The following is a 23694-nucleotide window of genomic DNA, read 5'->3' on the forward strand; positions in this document are numbered from 1 at the left end:
GCCCACAATATAAGCTGTTAAAACCATTTGACCCCTAAGTCTCCAAAGACAAAGTTAAGGGGAGAGGTGCAGTACTTGGCAGAGATGTTTTTCTTTTTAACTGCCGAGAAATGCACGCCTTCTTGTCTCAGTCCAGGTGAGTGTCAAATGCATGAAATTCACAGTCAAGCAAAAGTAGTCCACAATATGTACTGTTAAAACCATTTGACTCCTAGGTCTCTAGAGACAGTGGATGCAGTATTCAGTTGTGTGTTTTTTACCTGCAGAGAAACGCATCTCCTTTCTCAGGCTAGGTGAATGCATTAAACTTACACTATCATTAATTAACATTAACATGTTATAAAATTTTTTAAGAGAAAGGCCATATCATACACAGTGTTCTCTACTGTGCAGTGTACAGACTTGGAGATGTCTGGATTGTAATGAGAGTGGAAACACACGCGGCCCTTATTATGTGTAAATTCTGTTCCCTTCTCTTAAACTACTGAGAATGTATGTCTGCCCTGGCCTTGGTAACAGACAGATACACCTCCAAACTTTTCCAACCTCCCAACCTCTATAGACAATTGGCTGACAGTGGAGGTGCGTCAGCTGATTAAGCTTACCTGGGCCCTTGGGTTATATAAGCTGGCCCGTATGCTTCCTTCAGGCTCTCCCTTCCTACAGCGGACATCCACCCTGCATCACTTCCTTCAGTTTTTGCCTCTTAAACACCTCCACAGGACACAACACACATCCTAACATTGCTGTTTCCACACCCCATTATTCATTTCTTGTGTGGACTCCTCATCACATTCCCTGAGCCAGTTTGTGATAGCAAAAACAAAAATAATTGCAATTCAGTAGATAGAAACACTCAAAGTATATGAAAAATGTAATATTTAATAAGTAAAAGAACAGAAAGACCCAGCAGGACTGAAGAACCCACTGATTAACAGGTGCTGAGGCTCCTGATGCTGGAACTGTGGCAATCCTGTGAGGAATCTGTGGCTTCTGGATCCTGAATGTTTGAGGTGGTCCGTGTTCACCTTTTTTCCCAAGCAGATCTGCATTTTTGTCTTCCAGTGCTGTTATTGTAGAGGAGCCAAGAAAGTTGGCCTCCAGATTTCCGCCTTTAGGTTGTTGATATTTTGGCACCACACTTTGTCACCAACTGCAAAGTTGTTTTTTTCCATTTGTGATTTCAGTTTCCACCTTGTCTTATCCTGGACCTTTGAGACATTGTCCAGGACAATGTTCTTTATCTCTTTTGCATTTTCACAAACCTGATAGACCTCAGGAATCTCCGCAGGATACCGCACTTCCCTACCAAAAACAAAAAAATATGAGGAAAATTTGGTGCTTTTGTTTTTTGGTGCGCAGTCCAATAACGGCATATTTTTGCAAAATACTTATCAACAATATAATTTGTGACTGACATTTTAGCATTGTCAAGCTGTGATTTCCTTAATTTTAGATGGTTCCATTCATCCTCTCAACCAGACTATCGGTCTGTGGATGATGGGGAGCACAAATGTGAAGTTACAAACTTCAGTTTAAAGAGATATTACTATCATACATTAAAAATAGGTCTACATACAGAATTAGTAAGTCCAACATTACCACATTCACAAACTCACAAAATTTGTGTTGGAGCCTCAAACTGGAGGATAAATAATCTGGTCTGTGACGATCTCTGCACAGTCAGACAGTGGATAGGCTTGTGGCCATTTTGTAAAGTAGTCGAACATGACATAAACACACTGATTGCCACTGTTTGTTGTCGCCAATTTACCAATCAGGTCCACAGTGATGAGCTCAAAACGTAGTTACCTAGAAAAAAAAACATGGGAAACGCTAAAAGGTAACCATGGTTTGTCTGTGTCAACATTAAGGTATTAAGGTATTAAACGTTTTACTAAATCTTCTGGGGTCATAATAAAACACCTGAAGACATGTACCACTTATCCAAAAGGCTTCCTCAATTTGTGTTTTTCACGTCATTATGTCGTGTTTTTTTATTCCTCCAGGCAGAATTATGACAGGCTTTAGAGTCGTATGACTGTAGGTGTGAACTGATGTTAAACTGAAAGGGCAAAGATGTTAAAACCCCCGCAAGTCTGAGACAGTTGGTTCATCTGAGGGGCCACATAATGAAAACTCATCTGAGCAAAACTGTCAATGCTAGTATACACACTGAGTGTAAAACTTGCAGACTGAACGGCTCTTCAGAAAACGCATGGTACAGCATAGACGGCCAATGGATATGAGATGAAACCCATGAAGTCAAACACACAAACAGAGCTGCCACATCTTCTTTAGAGATGCATGTTTGGAAAAAGAAGAACCAGGTAAAAGACTACAAAACTCTTTAGTAGGAAGAATAAAATCACACAGGTAATAGTAATTTTGTTTTAGGATTAATTTGATGGATATAACGTTGCACATTCTTGCCCATTTATATTTATATCTCTGGTCATTCAAGACCAGAAAAACATTTGCAAGTTGCATCCCTTGTTCTTTCTGGTCGCTGTGAGCTACTCTTGGGCTTGAAAGAAAATTGTTGGCCTCTTCTACACCACAAACCACTTTTGTTATGAAGTCCCCACCAGGTCCCTTGATGTAATACAGAGCTCGTCCTAGAAGATACATAATAAAATAAATAAACTTGAATTTATTGCTCAAAGTAATACATAGGCTCCTTTAGTAATTAATGATGTCTAATTATACATAAATGAAATACATTTTCAAATGTAATAGTCATATAATAAGAATCCTAATAAGTGGTTGCATAAGTGGTATAGTATGCGGAATAAGAAACTGCAAAAGGCAACCATCAATAGCATTACATAGTGTTTTTACTATGTCTTTAATAGAATATTTGGGGTGCTTCCAGAGGTGTAACTAGCAAAAAGGTTTACAGATTGTGCCTTGCTTGCTAAGTTCACACGATGTTCACATGATGATCTTTTGACCATAACTTTTACTGAACATTTTGTTGACTTGGTTAAATGCAGCTTAGCATTTTCTATAAAATCATTACTTATTTTTTAACACATTTTTTCTACTCTTAGTGGTATATAAGGATAAGATACAGACAAGCTGGCTAAGGATATTAATGATTCCTTAAGTTAGCCAGCGAACCTAAATGATACTAACCTTCAACATGATACTTTGAAGCTTTTCGTCATATTTGCTTTGGTCTCTGTAAAGCAAAATCTGCTTGTGCAATTGAGGGTCCATGTTGTCCATAAGCTACCTTTAACGTCTAGGTTCCCATGCGCGCACGTACGCTGACTACTCAGCGAGCCAGTGAGCGAGCAAGAGAGAGAGAGATTGATTCATGTTTTTTTGCACTTTACTGCAACGTTACTGATATAACACCACCATAAAACTCTGACCTTAGCCTACCACATGCATTTCAAAGACCAGCCAACAGGCCATTTAAATAATAGGCTACACAATTATATTATTGTATACTATATTGAATATAGCCCAGAGAAATATGCAGTTAAAGTCCTCATTACGCAGGCAACGGATTCCCTCATTTAGCAGCATCATCATAAGAACAGTTAGGCGTAAAGATGAGAAAATAAAAACAAATAGTATTTCTACCTATTTGAAGTTCATTCTGCATCTCCCTGTTGCATCAAACTCTTGCAGAACGGCCTCTGCATCCCTTCGAATATCATGATGGATGTTCATCAGTCCACTCAGTCATTTGTCAGTTATCGTATTCCTGAGATACATCTTCAAGCGATGTAAACAGCCGAAGGAGCACTCAGCACTGGCAGTGTATACAGGCATCGTTAGGAGAATCTTCATGACAGCGTTTGTTTGGGTAGAAGTCTGCAGACAATCTCAAAACCTGGCTGGTGTCACTAATGGCAGGTGTATGCCTCAATAGCTCCACATCTGCAGTGTTAACATTGGGCATCAAAGCACCATACTCCTCCTTTATCTCCAGCCATAAACTGGCTGTCAACAGCAATTTGTCAGGTAGAAGATGCTGGGCTTTAAGACGTGGCAGTGCAAGACATATTCTCTCCCTCACCTCTGTGGTCAGGTGGTTAGGAGGTCGTTAACACGTCATCGTAGTTTTCAATAACAGTGGGCAAGCACATATCATGCAGAGACCAGCGGGTATCAGAGAACTTTTGGAGCCGTTTCTTTCTCTGCTACTGTTGCTCAATAAGCACTGTAAGTGCTTTCGGGAGGCTGTAATGAAGCTCACTATTTCTTGAACAGTGTTCAGGGTGTTGCAAATGACAGGGAATGCACAATTGCTAGGTTTAACGCGTGATTTCTACAGTGCACATAGACTGCAGCAGGGTACTGTGCTCTGATGGCCGCCTGAACGTCTTGTACTTTTCCACTGACATTCCCAGCACCATTGTATCCCTGTCCAACCATATGAGCAGTATCTAAATCCAGTTCTCTTAATCTGTTCAACAAAAGCTGGGTTAACGTCTCACCTGTAGTGTCAGCCGTAGTAAAAAAATCCCAAAGAATCCTCTCGCACTGAGTAGCTGCCAGAACAGTCTCCACGTACCGAACTACAAGGGCCACTTGCTCAGCGTTACAAATATCAGCCGTCTCATTCGCCCATAGGTAAAACCACTTGGCATCCCTGCATTTGTGGAGAATTTTGTCTTGAATCTGTTTTCCACATATCTCAATCAGCTCGCTCTGAAATAATTGATGATAGTAAAAGTACAGTATTTTGCATTAGCTGGTGTATTTTCAACATACTGTTTCAGTAACTCATCTCCCTCAGCACAAAATTTCAGAAGTGCCTGAAAATTACTACGCTCATCTGTGTGGTCCTGAATGGGTATGTTTTGCTGTCCGCAAATGGCAATTAGATCGATGACTGCTTTGAGTCCATGTTTATTGCGCTCTATTGCTTATTGGGGTGAGCGATCTAACTTGGAATAGATATACTGGCACTTTCCCAAGGCAACATTAAGAAATTCAGCTGCACGCACTTGTGCACTCGTGTGAGCTGGTGTTGCAAAGTGTCTCAAAACAATTTTCTTTGCATTACTCCAGTCACTAAGTGCCTTCATTTTCAGAATCATGTCTCCTGATGAGAAAATCATGCAAGCTACGCAAAAAACGGCATCAACGCTTTTGCAGTCACACAGAGTGGAGTAAAGACTCTCGTCTTTCCTCCGGAATTTTGCGTTCCCACAGATGTTCTTAGATGGGGCTATCCACCCTCTAGGAGGCTTGAATCTAGACAGAGTCAGATGCCATTTTCAGTTCATCAGCCTTAACACTGTCATCTTGAGAGGCTGAGGTACCACATACCGTAGATATTTGCTGCTGTGACAGAACATCCTAGTCTTCTGGGCTTGGACAAGTTGGACAACAGTCACTGATGGGGGTAGCTGCAACGGTAAATTCCTCCTGGGGCTCATCACTTTGCTAAGCATGTGGGTCATGGACATGTAGCTAGCTGTTAGCTTCTGTCATAACGTTAGTACTAGCTCATTTCTAGGCTACTTATTTGCTTGTTAACACACAAGATAAGCTAAATCCAACATTGCCAATGTCACGATTAAGCGCCAGAAATGTAGATCATGCAATGACCTATAGTCAATGACGTTAACACCAATCATCGGCCTTCAAATGTATTTGCGTCATCACGTTAGTGAGTGTGGACACAGGCAAAGACTGCATCTCAAGCACATTATTCAATAAAAAATAATCCAAAGACAGGATCTGCTGTTGTCACAATTTTATTTTCAAGATAGAATGTAAAAAATAAAATAAAAATTTGCTAAATCATTATGTTGGAAGTAGGCTAAAAACAAATATTTCAAAAAATGATAAATACACAGTATATTATATCTGTGTATAGTATCGTGAATGAGTTTCATCTTTAACATAATGTTAAACAGAGTGCTTTTCTGTGGGGATCTAATCCCAAAAGCTCAGTTCAGCGAGCATTGAAGAGCCTGGTGATCAAGTAAAAAAACTTCTAATAGATATAGTAAAATGTGGGATGGTAAGGCCAGAAAATATGTTCATGAAATCCTATATGACATTTTCTAATTGTTCTGTATTCTAGTACATATTTTTACATACAAAACTAGATATAGCCTACTCCAGTCTTAATTCCTGGGCTTCACCAGGAACCACTGGGCAAAGTCACTGTGAGCATTACGTCCATGAAAATTCAACTGGCTACAATAAAGTGTAGGAACTGAAATGATTAGAAGTGTTGAACCAACAAAGTATATAAAAGGTACTCACTATTTTAAATGGTAGTTCTACCAAGCCCAAGCAATTTTGAATGGAAAATGCTGGGTACAATGGTATTCTTAATTCAGATTCTAATCATTCAGTTTAAGATGAGACACAGCCACAAGGCTCCAGACCAAAGAGTGAGGTAGAGCATTCTGAGCATCAGGAGACACATCAGACATTTGAGGGTGGTAATGGCTGAGTGTGAGAGAGTTACTATAAAGGGCCATGCCAGTAAGAGTGGGATAAGGAGAAAGATGTGCTGTGCACAATATATTTTTTATTTTACATGATGTACACAATATTAACTCATAATCAGAGGTCAAAGATTTTATGTTGGAAGTTTGAATATTGAGGTTTTCACTTTTTTGGATTCAAAAATGTTTCCTCAAAGTTTGAATGCTTTACATAGCTTCTGCTGTCATAAATAAGTAATTAGTTGATTGATGGCAGTGTGAAGCTTAAAACGAGCTTGAAAAAAGGGAGTGGCTCTTTCTCTTACAAATCAATTGTTGTCATCTTGACAGTGTGACTTTGATGCATGCGACACTTCCCTGGCCAAAGATAAGAGGGAATACATTTCTCTCCAGTTGTCACAAGTGTGGTAGCAGGCAACACGACCCAGACTTAGACACTGTGATGTGGTTGGTTGAGTTAAAGGAATTTACTTAATCTGTCAAAGGCTGTCTGTGAGCTACCCTGTATAAATACTGGGACTGATAGCTGATGAGAAGCAGCTAGGAAGCCAGGTGACCGAGTAAGGAGGAGGTTGACTCATTGCAGGCAACTGGTGGACAGGTGAGTGAATGTACAAGGATGAAGGACGCACCATGAAAGGCAAAACCACCCCTGTGGAATACTGCAACCACAAACTTTCTCTCTGGAGACCTATAGTCACATTTTGGGCTGCTTTGGCTTGACAGTGAGAATTTAATATATGTAACAATCTTCTTGACTGAATTAATCTAAAATCAGTTCTGCCAATTAATGTATCCACATCTTAAGTTTCTCTCCTGACACTTCCTATGTGGTTATCAGTTTATATTTTTGGCTTGACAGTGTGAATTTCATTCATGAAACCTGCTCTGAGACAGGAAGGGATGCAATTCTCTGCAGGTAATAAAAAAAACCCTCAGCTAAATAATGCATCCACACTGTAACTTTATTTCTGGAGATCTATGAATCAAATGGTTTTATCAGCACATATTTTGGGTCATTTTGGCTCATCAATGTCAATGTCATACATTTAATAATGACCTAAGCTGAAATAATAGGAGATGCATTACTCTGCAGCTACAATCAGTTCTGTCAAATAATGCATCCACCCCTTAACACTCCGTAAGGACACTTCAAATCAAAGTGATAGGATTCAAATGGTGTTACCAGTACATACTTTTGATCGACTTTAACTTGACAGACTGAACTTGACATCTGCACAATCATTTTAGAATAACACTTTAATATAACGGTCTGAAATGCTTAAAAACGCATCGATAAAGAAAAGAAATATTGAGCAATTAATGAAGGAAACCTTGCAAATGTCAGACCAGTCGTATCAAGGAAATGCTACTTCTACTGAGTCTAATAAAACATTAATGACTCTAAATATTCATGAACTATAGACTTCAGATCATTTGTCATCACTGATGAACCCGACAAAGAAGAATAACAGGTCTTTGCCTTAGAAATCATTACACTGTCTGGTAGTTTTTGTTTTTGATGCTGCATGCCCCTCGCGCTCCTGCGAGGGGCACCTGTAATAATATAGATAGCTAATAACAGGCTCATGCCTTTGCAAATAACGCTGGGATACTACTATAGCTAAGTAAGTTAGCCAGTTAGCCAGTCATGCTAATGTTTACATTAGAACAAATAAACACACTGTCCAGTCCATTCCTTATACTTTTACTCTTGTGTTTTTGGTTTTGGAGAGGTGATAAAAACCCTCTTTAGATATTGGGTATCACTTTTATTAGAACCCCATGCACATCAATTCAGCATGTGGAGAAATCCAGAGCTTGACAGGCCTGGTGTGCTTGTTTCAATTGCTAAGCTATGATTGGCTTGTTCAGGGGTGGGGTTTAGCAAACGGTCAACTGGGGAAAAAAAGCCACACTAATCTGTTGCTTCGAGGTATTTTAAAATTAATTCTAAAGTATTTTTTTCATTGATCTTCACCTTCAAAGATACACCGAAAATATCAAATCGATAGCCTGCCTCAATTACTGTAAGCGAATGAAGGTGAGGGGTTGAAAAGCTTTTTCTCTTTGCAATGTTCTCTTCCTTTGAGGATTATAATTAGAGAGGCACCCTGACTGACTTATCTGAACTCCAGCAAAAGTCATTAATCCAACTTTAGTCCTTATAAACGTCAGCTAAATGGCACCAGAAACGCACACTGATTTTAGGACACAGAATGACTAATGCTCTATTGAGAGTCGTGTCCCTTTGAAACAGCAAATGTAACTGAAAGTGGTCCTTCTAGTCCTTTAATTAGTCAGTTTAACCTGTGCATTTGGCAGCAAGTGAGAGACTTCGCACAATGTTTTCATGTGTTTGAGGTGGATTTGTAAAAACTCACCTTCCCAATGTTCATCACACACTGTGAACAAGCTGGTCTTGTTTGTTAGTTCAGGCAGCAGGCTGCTGCACTCCATCACAATAGCCTGAGGGATCATGATGATGCACGACACAACCCAGATGACAACGATACTCTTGCGAGCCCTCTTGGCTGTGCTCTTGAACATCAGTGGGTGGCAGATAGCATACCAACGGTCTTGGGCAATGCAACTCAGTGTTAGGACTGATACAGAAACAGAGATGGTCTGGGGGGAACAAAGAAAAGAAACACCAGTTAGATTGAGAAAAACCTATTCTGGAAATGGTATTTTCATGACTTTAAAGTCAGAAACCACACAATAGATCCCATAGCTTCTTATTTCATTCATGGTTTGCAACTGTGACACGGACATTCACCTGAATTTGATATTGACATAGTTTGGGGCGATTATGGGCAATCCTCATTAATGTTTAATTAATGAGGAACATTATTTCAAAATTTGTAGTTGCTGAGGATTTGCTTTAAATTTCTGAGACATTACCTGGCTGTAAAGCAACTATTTAGCCACCAGCCTTCCTATTTAACTGTTAGCTCTTTTTCTAAGGCACTTGCCTCAGAGCACAGTCCTTTTGCTTTTTAGACCTGAGGTATTTAGAGATATAAAAGAATTGAATACATGTATTGGTTGTTAGAACATAACATCAATTTTCTCTCTGTGGTGAAGGCGATTTAATTGTCATACATTTTGTCCTCAATAAGTACAAGTTCCAACAGTCAAAAGATATTCAGTATTAAAAAGCCTGTATAGCAAATCATCATTGATCAGTGCAGTACAACACGTTCTGGCCTTGACTGATGGCATCAGGGTCGACATTGTGGTGAGGAATGTAGCACCACCATGACTGATTTTATCCATGTTTTCTTTTTCCCAAGGCGAGTCAGGCGAAACATCAATCACTCATATTCACCAAAATACAATGGCTGCACTAGCTTTCAAAATACAGGATTGAACCTCTGTGGAGGTCAAGCACATAATGAGTTAGTCCAGTGTATCAGAAATATAATGGCCTAATGGTAATCAAGCCGTGATTCACCAGCACTTTAAAGTCACACATGAGAGATACTGAATCTTCTTTGCCTTCTTCCTTGTCTACTCGATGGAGGGCAATCTCCTCTGAATCTGTAAAACTGGAACAACATTATGTGTGGCATGTGGAAGCATGAGAAACTTATTATGTTGGAGATTCTGTCCAGGAATGAGTGAGTCCATTCAGTTCACAGCAATGCCACCAATTTCATGTGGGAGATAAACCTGTGGGTTCTGGTAGGTTCATTTCCTTTGGGAAATAAATGGTTAGCTCCATCACTTTGAAATGTTTGCTTATTGGTATACTAAATCACCTTTGCTGGCTAATTTCCTTCATTTAAAGGGTCTAAAGAAGAAGGGAGAATATTGCCCTGTAGGCATAAAGGGACAAATCCTTACATAACTGTCCTCTGTCTGACAGGAAATCAATTGTAGAATGACAGGTATGTTGAGCTTGTTATGGTAGCCTTCAGATTCAGGATGGTGATGTTAAAGGCTGTGAATGCTGAATGTGATGCAAATATAGAATCCACAGGGAAACCTGTATACAGAGTGGACCAGCCTGTGGGCAAACTGTAGGGCATCAGTAGCAATTTTAGAAATGATAATCAAGGCGTACTGTGCTATTGTCGTTCTTTGGAGAGGAATTAAAGTATAAGTCTGGTGATATGTATTTTTCTCATGGTCAACAAATCTCATTAAAAGACCCAAACCAACAATGAATTGATCCCACTAACAAGTGTTGGCTGTGTAGCCAAAGCCTGATATAACTTATGTGCCATTGTTATCCAAAAGATATCAAAAATGTCAATGAGTCACACCATTGGCTACATAGGCACTGTAGTTTATTTTGAGTCAATCACACATACGTCATCCTGTGTATGAATAATCACTAGTGCACCAAATGTGTATTAACCTGTCCCTAAAAATAGTCCCCAACAAGTGAACAATTTCCTCCTGTTTGAGTAATGTTTGCAAAAAACTACAGTGCCCAGCTGTTTTAAGAAATGACTTAAAGTTAAAAAAAAACTATAACCTGCTGGTATTTCTAATACCATTTAATCCAAAAAGTACTTTAACTAGAAAATGTGTAATTGTAGACTGTGGTCTTGAAACAAGTATGTTTTTAAGATAACTGGCATCATCTGTTAATGTGAACATTTAATGACATTTAAAAGTCATTGAATGTATAGGGGACACCTCCTCAAATGTAATTCCCAGACAAAAAAACCTGATGTCATGTTTGGACCAAAACATTATCAATTTTATTGCTTTTGTTGCACCCCACAGTGAACCCATTAAAGTGTTACAGATCTTCAATACAAGTTAAGCCAACAGCATTAAGCTTTCATTAAGGGCTTCCAGTATATTTTTCTTGTGATGCCTTGAACCGATCCCTCTTGTTTACTCCAGTAATTAATTAACTGTAACTGCAAACTGACAACTTAATCTGTGTTGCTTCAGTTTCAATAACTCACCATTCATTCATGACATAGTTTCCTTGACCGCTTCATGATTTCTTTCAGGAATCAGTTATGTCATTACAACATACTGTATTGCAAAAAGTGTAGCCACAACAGTTACTGTACAGTAACAAAGCACACAACAGCAAACAGGGTCAATGTGATCATGAAGGCCTTCAAACAGACTCCTAATCTGGTGCCATGAGGTGTGATTGTGTGTGGTAAACTGGCAGCTAGCACAGCAGAATAATTCACACATTGATTTGTTCATGTTTGGAATACATTCAGTTAACATAATCCCTTTGGTTTATAGTTTCATCCATCCAGAATGTGTTGTGTACAGTTACTGAGGACCACACTTTGTGATATGGTGGAGCTAAAATTCACTTTGATAAAGATGTGTATAGAATATAGTAGGATTTGTTTAGTGTATAGGATACAGAATTTGGGCAGCATAGTGTACGATTTCAGTTCTTTACATCAATGTGGCCTACAGTGTGATATAAAATGGATGATTTTATCTTGGCAGATGTGTTGGCAAAGTGGGGACGATGCTGCAATATAATTTGTGGAGAAAGCAAAAGACTTGCCCAAGGCATTAAATCACCATAGGATAACATCAAAAGTCTCATACAGTGCTCATCTCACAGGATATGAAAAAAAATAATTTTATAATGTATTTATGTATTTTTTTACCTTCATGAATACAGAGAAAGAAAAATGTAAAAATAATCGAAATAGCAAAGGTCTTGGCTTGTATTCATAAACCTTTTCTGAGTAAAGTGGTTCAGATCAGGTCAAGATTTTGAATATCCTGTTCGAAAAGCAGATGCCAAAGTTGATCTCTTACCTGCAAATAAGGCACAACTTTACAAAGAGTCTTTCCAAAGAACCACGTCTCTGTGATGTCTACCACAAGACTCGCAGGCAGGCAGATGATGGTGACCAACACATCAGCAAAGGACAGATTCACTATGAAATAGTTGGTCACAGTGCGCATGTGACGGTTTTTCCACACTGCAAAACAAACTGAAAATGATGCACAATCAAAGAGAGCCCAAAGACTCAATTAAGGCAAATATTTATCATATTAGTGCAGGGTATCACCACTGTCTTGAAGGCATACTGTCAATCATAGAATTTGAATTAAAAATATATTATAATCCTGTTTACGTCTTTGTTCCTATTGGCAAAATAATTAGCAATCAGAAATTACAAACAGACAATTACATTTTAATGTGTTGGTGTGGCATTACATGCTGAGACTGTCACAGAACAATGTTTTCTTGTCCATAAAGGTGAATTATCAACAGTTTAAGAGTTTTCTAGCACTAACATCATATCTTGCAAATCAATATAATAATTCAAAGTAGAATTAAAAAGTATGACCATATGTCAGATCCTTTCAAACCTGAATGGAGTGGAATATTTATTGATTTATGAGAACATAAAATATAAAAGCAAAAATAAAGACTACAATTAATGGTGAATCTTTAGTAAAAGTAAATCCATTGTAATATGCAGGTTAAGATTGTGGAAAAGGAGCCAAACTTTAGAATGTGCAATGCAGCTGCATCACAAATCTCATGGCAACTACATCTAATCCAGTGTCCAGAGTTGCAGATGTATATTGAATTATATATATATTATCAGACCAACAGAGGATGTCAAAATATAAAATGTCAAAATCTGTCTTGATGCAATATACTGTATAATATACCACAAATGTACAATGCCAATACAAATAAACCGCAGTATTTTGCTTTTTAGAATATAATAAAACACAGTTAAACATTTTAAATTATTGTGTCTTTTAAATCTCTAAAGTAAGAGACAGTACCTTGAATTTTAACTTGCTAGTTCATGTCTCACTGTTGCTTGCTACTGAGAGCTCAGCATAGAAAATCATTGCTTTGCATGGTGAAGCACACAGCTTTTCAGCGAATTTGAAAGGTGCAGTGGTGTGAAAAAGTGTTTGCCCTCTTCCTGATTTCTTATTTTTTTGCTTGCTTTTTTGTTTGTCACACGTAAATGTTTCAGATCATCAAACTAATTTAAATATTAGTCAAAGATAACACAAGTAAACACAAAATGCAGTTTTTAAATGAAGGTTGTTATTATTAAGGGAAAGCAAAATCCAAACCTACATGGCCCTGTGTGAAATAATGATTGCCCCCTAAACCTAATAACTGGTTGGGGCACCCTGAGCAGCAACAACTGCAATCAAGCGTTTGCCATAACTTGTAATGAGTCTTTTACAGCGGTGTGGAGGAATTTTGGCCCCCTTATCGCAAACGCTTGATTGCAGTTGTTGCTCCTAAGGGTGGCCCAACCAGTTATTAGGTTTAGGGGGCAATCACTATTTCACACAGGGCCATGTAGGTTTGGATTTTGTTTTCCCTTAATAATAACAACCTTCATTTAAAATCTGCATTTTGTGTTTACTTGATGATCTGAAACATTTAAGTGTGACAAACATGCAAAAAAACAAGAAATCAGGAAGGGGGCAAACACTTTCACACCACTGTATATAGAGAGTATTTAAAAAGAAGATTAAGGGACATTACCAATCATGGAACATTATTTAACCACTTGAACTTTTATGGTGTCAAAGCTAGATAAGACACTTTTTCCACACTTTTTAACATTACATACAGTATATTATATATTGTATCTGCTGCCTTATGATTGGACCATTTCAGCACATACAATGTAAAATGTTTATAGTATGTTTAATGTATCATTTATTCAAAAATAAAATATTTGGTATCATTATAAAACTCAGGATCTTGAAAAATAATTTTAAAAATAGTTAACTGGCTTTGAATAGCGCTTGTCTGCACCTCACACGTTTGTAGTTTACAGTTAGCCCTGTCAAACTGTCTGAGGGGTTAAAATGTCCAGTGTTAGCAATTAATCATGTATTGCTTTTGCAATATATTAATAAGAATCAATACTACATTTCTTTTTGAGTGTGTTCAATTGCAGCAAAGAGTATGCCATTTAGGAATGATTGAAGTTCAGTGACAATGAGGACATAAATTTAAATGTAAGATGTTTTCCAGTTTATTACTATTTATTCTAACTGGGTATGTGTAGTGCATTTACACTGCAAAAGTGGCAGAATTAAGTTAAGTCATTGATGTCCGTATGCACAGTGTTGTTCTACAATGGACAACATAAACAAGGGGGAGCTGAAAAATAGTCATAAGAATAACTGTTTATCACAACAACAGTTGTGGCAGTTATACACATTTAACACTGTACTCACCAGAGTAACTGCTGAGATCTGGGAACACAGCAACAAAGCTACAACAAAGTCCGATGGGGAAAGAAACACAAACAGTTTATCAAGATGATGTAAACTAATATTTTTGAAAATATAATAGAGACATATCCATAATGTTGGTAATAATCCCTCATTGTGTGTGTGCACAACTACAGTAAGTAACTGTGTGTAAGTTAAATGTCTGTTTGTGTTGCTTGCCCCATAAGATCTCAGCAATTTGACAAACTTGGTGAGTACAATAAGTTCTAAGTTGTAAAAAACTGGAATTATCCTTCAAAACTAATTGGGTAGTTTTAAAGGATAGAAAAAGAAAAAAATACAGTAATGGTTGGAAAAGTATTTAGTTCATTTTACACAGTTGAAAGTGGCAGTGTCTTGTGTCATTTCTTTAGAATGTAAGGAACATCGTACGCCAGCGCTTGTACACTAACTACAGCTTTTGTTTCTGAAATTCTTGAGTAATTCATACTCTCACATGGCGTGACTTGTGCTGCAATGTGAATGTACAAAATGAAAGGGAGATGGGGAAAGCTTGCCCACATTGAAAAATATGCATGCTTCTGAAAAGAAGCAGAAATGCATTTTCCACGGAGGAAGATGTATTTGCAGGACGCAGTACAATTAGGTAGTACACTGACATCATTGTGGAAATTAAATGCTTAAGTCAGGAAGGATTATGTACACATTTACTTTCAAATCCTATGACATGCTTCAACTTACAATTCAAGCCAATAAGTTTTATACTGCAAGTAAAATTTTAATTTAAAAAAAGTTGTTGTGGTTTTGCTATAGAGAGCTGGTGTTCACTTAGGGAACAGCTCCTGAGAGGGCACCGCTGTAGCTGAGGTGGCTGCAGGACTGAGAACCACTGGTGGGCAGAGTGGGAAAAAAATCCCCTCACCGCCTGAGGGTTGAAACAAGGCAGAGGACAGAGACCAGTGCAGGTTCCAGGTGTTCCAGTCTGCAAGAGACAGAGAGAAGAGGCCTTCTTGGGGGAAGAAAGCTTTCTACCCTTACTTCAGTTGGGTATCTCTCTACCACTACCTGTATGCTGCAGCAGCTGATGGCAGAGTTGTTGGTAAATTCCCAAATTAATTTTCACAGCTTTTAGAGTTCACACTAAAGTTTGGAAGGAGGACAAACATGCTGCTCTGGCCTCCATGGGTTGAAAGGTATAAGTCCCTTGAACCTCTGACCACATCCAACATGTTTAAGATGTTTAAGTGTTGGCAGAGACACTACAGAACCTTTTTCATTTGGATTCAGCCACTACATGTAAATATGTGTTTATTCATTTTTATTGTTAACTATGATGTAGGTACATGTTGTATTTTGTTTACTTGCCACACAAGCCATCAATTTAAGTTAGGCACAAGACACAAGATGTGCCATTTTGTGTGCCACATTGAAATGAAGTGGAAACCACCACAACCTCAAACCTGCTCTGTGCCAGTCTGGTTTTGAGGCACACCCAGTTATCCTGACTTATTGGACCTCTCCTCTAGGTTAAGTTGGGCGGTGCCATGTAGGAATCATGGTGCTGTCAGAGTGGATATTTCCTGGCAAAATGTACTCACATGCTGGCAAAAAGCAGGCAGGACAGGAAATAGTGTGAACAGAGCTGCAAGTATAAACTGTAGGAGCAGCATGGCTAGCAGGCTAACAACAGCTTTCCACAAGTGTTAAATTATGTAGCTTCTTAACAAACACATTACTGTCATTATCCACTATCATTGTCCTTGCATTCACTGCAGCCAAGCAGCTTCCCCCTTCTCTGCTGCTTGTGTTATTTTGCCATGCAGTTATATAAACATTCAGTAATTCCTGAATGAGAGGTTAATTCCACTGCCTCTCTCAAACTGGCAGCACATGGGCCTTTTTCACAGCAGACATTTTGACTTGTCATAGTAGGAAAAGCACAGTGTTACCAATAGCATTAACAAGGGCTCCGTTCTATTCAAGACCCTGAAACTAAAGCAGCTGAATGGAATTCAGCCACCATTAGTTTCATTAATTACACCTGTGCTTTTCGATTGGAATGGAATTCATCTGGCTCTATTCCTTGTTGAAATGAATGTGGAGCAAGAGCCGGTCATCAAACCCACCAAACCAATGAGAAATGATAAGGATGAAAGTTTGACTGCCTTAACAGCTGGAACAGGAGAGTGTGGGACATTTCAATCAAAAGCAAGTCTATACTCACCCACACAATCCTGAGAAAAGGTCTTACAAGGCAACATGAAACAGTGATAACATCTGTGTAGGAAGATAACTTTGTAATCTGTTATCTGTTGTGGTCTAGTTCACTCCTCTGCGTATTCAGTGCTCTGTAGCTTCACTGGTGTTGAGTGACTGCTGTCAGATTAAAGTGTATATATTTCTTATTTCTTCAAGCCCTGTAGGTCAGCGTCACCACTTTAAAATGCAGATGTGCTACTGTAGACCTGCAGTGGATTAGATTAACAGGAAGAAAAGTCTAGACTGTGACTGCAACTACGCACAACATCAAAGACAGGATACAGTCAAGTGAAATGATCTCTTTGTGCATATCTGATCAGCACTGTGAATATCCAATATTCCACCAGTAAGTAATCTGTTACCCATTCAATATGTATTCCTTTGCACCATTTGTATTTGTTTACAATTTACAGAAACTCTTGACTTGTATTATATGTTGTTGGTCATTGTTGCTTTTTATATACAATATATTACCTATTTGTTCACCCACTTGTATGTACATAATACATGTTTATGTTCACCTATCTTTGTTCAGCTTTGTTGTCCTTGTTTTTAGTTGTATATCTATTTCTGTCTCCCTGTAAATTGGGAGCAACTTAAAACCAGAGTCAAATACCTTGTATGTGTACACATACTTGGCCAATGAAACTGATTCTGATTTTGAGAAGTCACTATAATGCCATGATTTAATCACTGGATCTGCAATGAAGGTCTAAAGTTACTAAAAACAAGTAATATTAATAATGTCTTAGCCAATCGACACATTTGTTTAAATTAATTAGTCTATGTTTGGTCATTTTACCACTATATGCAGCAATATAAACATTCTGGCTCCAGTTTTCTTCTTTTGCACATTAACAGTTACAGTAAGCTACTGAATTTGGATGCACATGTTTTTTTCTGCTTGGAGAAAGACATGTTTACATACCATGAGTGCCTTACAGCTCCCCACACTGCTACAGGAACCAAGCTGCTACAGACGCTGTCATAAAAATCACAGACAAACTAGAACACATGAAAGAGTGGCACATTAAAGTAAATCCCTGGAGGACTGGGACTGGTTGGATCCACAGTAATGCAAGCGAAGGCCCCACCCCTGTTCACAGTTCAATCAGAATTAAGAATGGGAAAGATTTCAGCTGGTGAATTGTTCTGCTTGTTGCTTTGTTTCCTGTTTTGTATTTGTGTTATCTGTTTCTTGCCATTTGTTTTGTAAAATGTTCGTCTGATTTGCACTTTGACAAATGTCAGAAATGTAATTTCAGTATTCCCTCAAGAATACATTATCTGGACTAATTTCTGGAATTTGTGTCTACATACATATGACATCTTACTTAGGCCTATAGACTATTACACTGTAGCTATAATACAACTAAGGAGTAGGACTGTTATGTACTTATGTTGTGAAAAACATTGGAATGGAAAGAAGGAAAATTTAAGTTTCATAAATACTCGTGTTGTGAACATCTGCCACAAAAGATTAAAATTTGATTGAGACAGTACTACACCTTGAAAGTTACTACCTAGAAATGCCACCTAAATAAGACGCTTCCTCGGGTTTACATTGCTATAATTTACTGTTTGTGTCCCGCTTGGAGTTATACTGTAAAGTGTCAGTGACATCAAGCTTTTTAGTCAATATAGCAAAAGTGTTTAGACTTGTCAAACACAGGTGGAACTATTGGCTGCATTTCATTTAGGTATGCCAATGTCCTTTGGTATTGTTGGATTACCGGTATGGATGCAGCTAAGCCATCATTATTTTTATTAGTTACACTTGTGAATTGCCTGTTAAGATAAGTCAAAATGTCTGCCGTGAGAAAGGCAAGATTTAGTGTCTGCTAACCACAGCTAATAAGCCTGTGTACTACACAACTGCTGCACATTATGAGGAGTGGTGCATTACCTGAAAGTCAGTGGTGCTCGGGCTTTGAAAAATGGCCAGAAATGGAGTTTAATGACATTTGTATATATGAGTAGCTTGACACCAGCAAAGTAATGTTAACATGAGAGTAGATACGCTCGACCAGCAACAATAAAACTTTCTGTTATGTGCCGCTGGCCTTTAGAATAAAAGCTGAGAATTGTAAAGGTTTCTTAAATAATTCTAAAGTACTATGATTTTGTATTTAATTGTCATATCCACATAAAGACAGTATAGATTAATAATACAGTATATATTGTATAGTATATATATAGTAATACAGTATGATATACCAATATGTTAGCACTTTTTCGTTAACAAAAATGTAAATATTTTTTTTTTTATTAAGTTTACATTTGTGGAAATACTTTTATTCTGAAAGCTTTGGGCTGAAACTCTAGTTGTTGTTGCTCGCTGAACACTAGCACAAAGCCTGAGGGCATAAAGCTCAATCAAAATCATGAGGACTTTAAAGGGTATAAAGGGTTTGTAATAGTTTGGTTTTATCACGTGTTTTATTCAGGAAATTGTGTGCTTGATTAGTTAACGTTATACAGCCCATTAGAAAAAAACAGTTCACCTTTTGCCTCTTCTATTTAGCCTGCAGCAATCTGTAAAAACTCTTTCTGAAACCTTTTGTGCAGTCGATTGCACAACAACTCCTTCCCATTTTCACGTCACATTCATACCCTCCGTAGAAGCAACATAAGGATGAGACTTCTTATACATTATACACAAGAAAAGTACTGTTTTCTCTTCCTCTGAACTATTTTAAGGACTCACCCTGCACTCGTGGTGCACAAAAACTTACAAATGTTTTGGTTGGAGTTTTGTGCTCCCCTTGAATCAGCAGTAAAGTGTGTCTGCAGTAGATGTCTGAGTGTCAGTTTGTAACAACATTTCCAACCACTGCTCTTTCTCAAACAGAGAGGGCTGGGGCCTTTGAATAAAAACACACCTCCTCTTTCTTGTCCTCTATCTCCACCATAACAGCGGATGATGGAGGACTTGATTGATCCTCAATGACTAGTCTTTGTCCTGCCTTTTGTTGACCTCTTTAATCAAGTCCCTCTCAATGTTAAGTCCTGCCCCAGCATCCTATTTCAAATCATGTCAAACCACTGAGGAAAATTACAATCTCAAAGCCATTTCATTTCAGCTCCAGGACAAGCAGAGTGGAGCGAGTACAGGTCCTCAAGCACATTTTCAAATAAAAAATGTTTTATTTGAAAAGCCTGATAAAGATTTCTATGAGATCGAAATATTGCTCTTTTAAATGTGCAGTGATCGGTACAGTGTGCAGGATCTTTTGTCTGATTTATATCTGTAAGTCTAAGGCCATCATTTTCAGGCTCATGAGTAATGCAATTTGACTTACAGTATATCTTCCTGCATATGAATGTGTAAACAAACTCTGAAAAGATAATAAAAGGGCAAATACCAATTTGAGGCAGAAATCATAAATCAATTAATTAAAATTAAAGGCTCCACTTTCTGACAAACAATGTTTCTCCAGTATTACTCAAAGGAGTTGTCCACACTGCATCTGATCTTTTCCTAGTCTTGTTTTTCTAAGATGAGACACCTCCACTCTTGCTATCTGATGCACCTCATGAGGGTTTGGATAACCAGGCTAACAGTTAAATATGTTGATTAAGGTAAATTTATGAATAATTTCCAATTAAAAATTATGATGACTCTGCACACCTGGAGTGTGTAGCACTCTGCATAGTGCTGCTGCCATTAAAGCTCCATTAGGTAGTGTTTTTCATGGTTCATTAAATCAAATGACTCCCTATAATATGAAAGAGTTGCTTGTACAGCTGATTTCACTGAGGAACTTGGGTTGAATGATTATTTGTAAATCCATTACTAATTCTGTGTTCTTATTTTTTAGTAACTACTAGCTTGTAGTGTGATTTACTATATGGGGTTGCACCATTAGTGGGCGAATCCACTGGTTGCAAAAAGAAGTCCGATAAGTCTATGAGAAAATTACCCTACTTCTCACTTGACCCTCGAATAATATAATATGATATTGTTGTGGGTCCTCTGTGTGTCATTCAAGCAGCAGGTCTACTTCACACTACTTGGCACTGTAATACATCGGTCTTGGCTACTCCAATACTGCCAATTATACAGCCGAAGAAGGTTTGTCTGAAGTAGTAGATATGTGATTTCACTTTAGTTTACGGTACATTCTGTTGTAATGTGTCATAGATAACCCTTTAAGAAAGTCTAATAAGATCTAATAGTGGGAAATAAAGATGCAATGTCCTGGCAGCTTCCATAATGTTATTGGGGTTAGATAGTGACACGGCATTAAATGGTCTGAGGTCTTAACTGGTATGAGAATAGAGCATCAAGGAAGCATGTATTTCTATATATTACTACCTACAAACTGTGTTTTTTCATATTATTTCTAGTTTTTGTCTAATTTGATACAAAGTATGGCTTATTACGTCCTATTAGTGTACCGTAAAATACCGTAAAAGTAATACAGCCTAGGAAATAATTGGCTTTTTAATCAACTTAAGAGAAGGTGTGTTGTGGCCTGTGGGTGGCTACCACAGCAACAGTTATGTACACCTACTTTAAAGACATAAAGACTCTTTGATCTCCCTCTATTGTGGTCAGAATTAAATTAATGCAATTTAGAAACTCAAAGCACACCCAAAGGCATGCCTCTGATGCTGACATGTGCTGCTGGCTGAACTTTGGTACTAGGTGATGTCGCCCTTTATAAAGTGCAACAGGTGGTCAAAAGGTGAAGCAAAATACTTTTTCAGTGGCATACCTTAAAGATAAATAAATAAATGAATAAATTACCCATTAACTACAGTAACATGCTAAGATTGTGGTAGGAGCTTACCAGAGGTGGCCAATAAGATGCCAGTAGGATCTTTTGCTACCCTGCCAGGGCCTCTCAGCCAAGACACTGGGGGTTACTGACAAAGGCCCCTCTGGCATCTGATTAGATGACCTGTGGTGGCCTCCTACCAGATTCTTAACAGTACAGTAATTGGCTTGTTATTGTTAAACCTGAATTAACAGATTTTTGGCCACTTGGGGGCAGCAGAAACAAGCTGTAAACACAACAGTGACATATTATCAACTTACAACGTTGATATGGTAAATGTGTTAGCAAACAGTTTCTTATTTACACATCCAACAGACACAAAGCAACGTTAGTATTTATTTGGAGTTGTGTTTCTGGCCACTTGATGAATGTAAGTCCAATATTCACTCTGCTAAATGCTCCACTGTGTTCACCAGCTAGTTGCTAACTTTGTTTGTGTGCCATTTGGTGCTGGGCAGGTACCGTACAGGGGGTTAAACGCTGATGAGAGCAGTGAGAGTGAACCGAAACAGTTTAGTGGACTGTATGAATAAAACAATGAGCTGAAAGATGCTAAAACACTCCGTAGAGCTGAGGAGAACTGCAGAGCTGGGTGATAATTCTCTGTGGGTTTGTCACTACAAGTGACTCTTTTCACATAACACAAAGTCATTTGATCCATTATTAATATAAAAAGAAGGAAAAACATGTAGCCAAATATTAAAAGCATAAAGTGGAAGCACCTTTGAGTCTTCCAATAAAAAAATATGTAACCCCCCCCACGGCTCTCCTCACATCTTGTTATTTAACTTATATAACTATCCAAAGGTTTTATGAATGGTTAACTATGTTCTAAAGTGATTTTCTTCTAAATGTCGTGGCATCTCTGTGTTCAGTTTGGAATTTGTTTTAGTGTGATTTCCTTCCAGTCACAGTAATATTGTTAACAGCTGGTGAACCTGCTGCCAACATAAATAAAAAACAAAATCTGGGCACAAAGCACAAAGAAAGAGAAGCTAAGATGATTTTAAAAGCTTTGCATGTTGCTGTTTGCAATTTTTTCCTCTGTGCTCCCACGTCTAGAGATAATTATGATGAGAACCTGTCAGCTCTGGCTCTAAAACTAATGGACCCTCTGATAAAACATGCCCAGACTCCCCCAATATTCCCTGGATTTGTTAGACAAACAAATGCAAATTTCAATGGAAAAATGCAAATTTAAATGGAAAAATAAGAGTTAGTCTGCTGAACAACCTCTACATAATTCACGCAGTTGAACCAACCATCATCAGAACACACAGGCATGCTGGCTAAAATACATTATTAGGCACATCTTGGCTTTTTTTCTGTGGGAGAGAGAAGACAAACTGGTATGTTTGCTGCCTGTTTGTGGCTTTCACACAGTCTAATTTTAGTTTAAAGGTCAAGTCTGCAGTATTACTGGTGTCATTTGTGCTTTAAGGGTCAAATACAGAACCTGCTGACTTTACAGAGTTGATATGAAACTGTTCAATGTTTAGTTTGGAAACGTTGGGGTGATCAATAGTAGTGTCTGATTACTGCAATCACAACTTGTGTATGCACATGTTAGATCCAGTCTATCTGTTAATTAGATTGAGAGACGTGCTGAACTGTGCTGTATGGCAGGATGGAGTATTGCTGTGTTGCTATGAAAAAAATTGCACTACTGCTGAACTAGTGTTCCTTATAAAATATCACTATCCTATATCTTTTTCTTTTTTTCTGACTCCTGTCCGTAGCAGCTACTTCGTTCCTACTACTACGCTACTTCCTTAGTCTCACAGGCTGAAGAGCAATACTGCAGTACATCTAGTTGCAAACTAAGAGAGATCATCAAAAAGCTGTACAATCTGCACACCTCTATTCCAGGGTCCTGTTCTTTAAGTGTACAGAGATAAATATGCTACGCTTGGTTTTGTACAGACATAAATTATGACCAAAATGTGATGTTATTGATGATGATGGTTCCAGTGAAGAAAAAATTGCTTCAGATGATAAAAGAGAGTGAAATCCTGCAATGATATGAACAACACAAAGCCATT

General features: G+C 38.1%; 1 protein-coding gene across 3 annotated transcripts in view; it reads right to left on the minus strand.

Annotated features, from left to right (window-relative positions):
• hcrtr2 (hypocretin (orexin) receptor 2) overlaps nucleotides 1–23694 on the minus strand; it is a 31412-nt gene that overhangs the window by 6589 nt on the left and 1129 nt on the right. For 2 of the 3 annotated variants that reach the window (XM_044215346.1, XM_044215345.1), the window contains exons 2-3: nucleotides 12192–12370; nucleotides 8813–9056 (exon numbers count right to left, since the gene is read on the minus strand). In XM_044215346.1, the coding sequence (XP_044071281.1) occupies nucleotides 8813–9056; nucleotides 12192–12370 (423 nt within the window). Of the gene's footprint in view, nucleotides 1–8812; nucleotides 9057–12191; nucleotides 12371–14612; nucleotides 14651–23694 lie in introns of all 3 variants that reach the window. The other variant, XM_044215347.1, reaches the window with a different exon arrangement.

This window comes from Siniperca chuatsi, linkage group LG11, assembly GCF_020085105.1.
Source record: "Siniperca chuatsi isolate FFG_IHB_CAS linkage group LG11, ASM2008510v1, whole genome shotgun sequence".
NCBI classification, from domain to species: Eukaryota; Metazoa; Chordata; class Actinopteri; order Centrarchiformes; family Sinipercidae; genus Siniperca; species Siniperca chuatsi.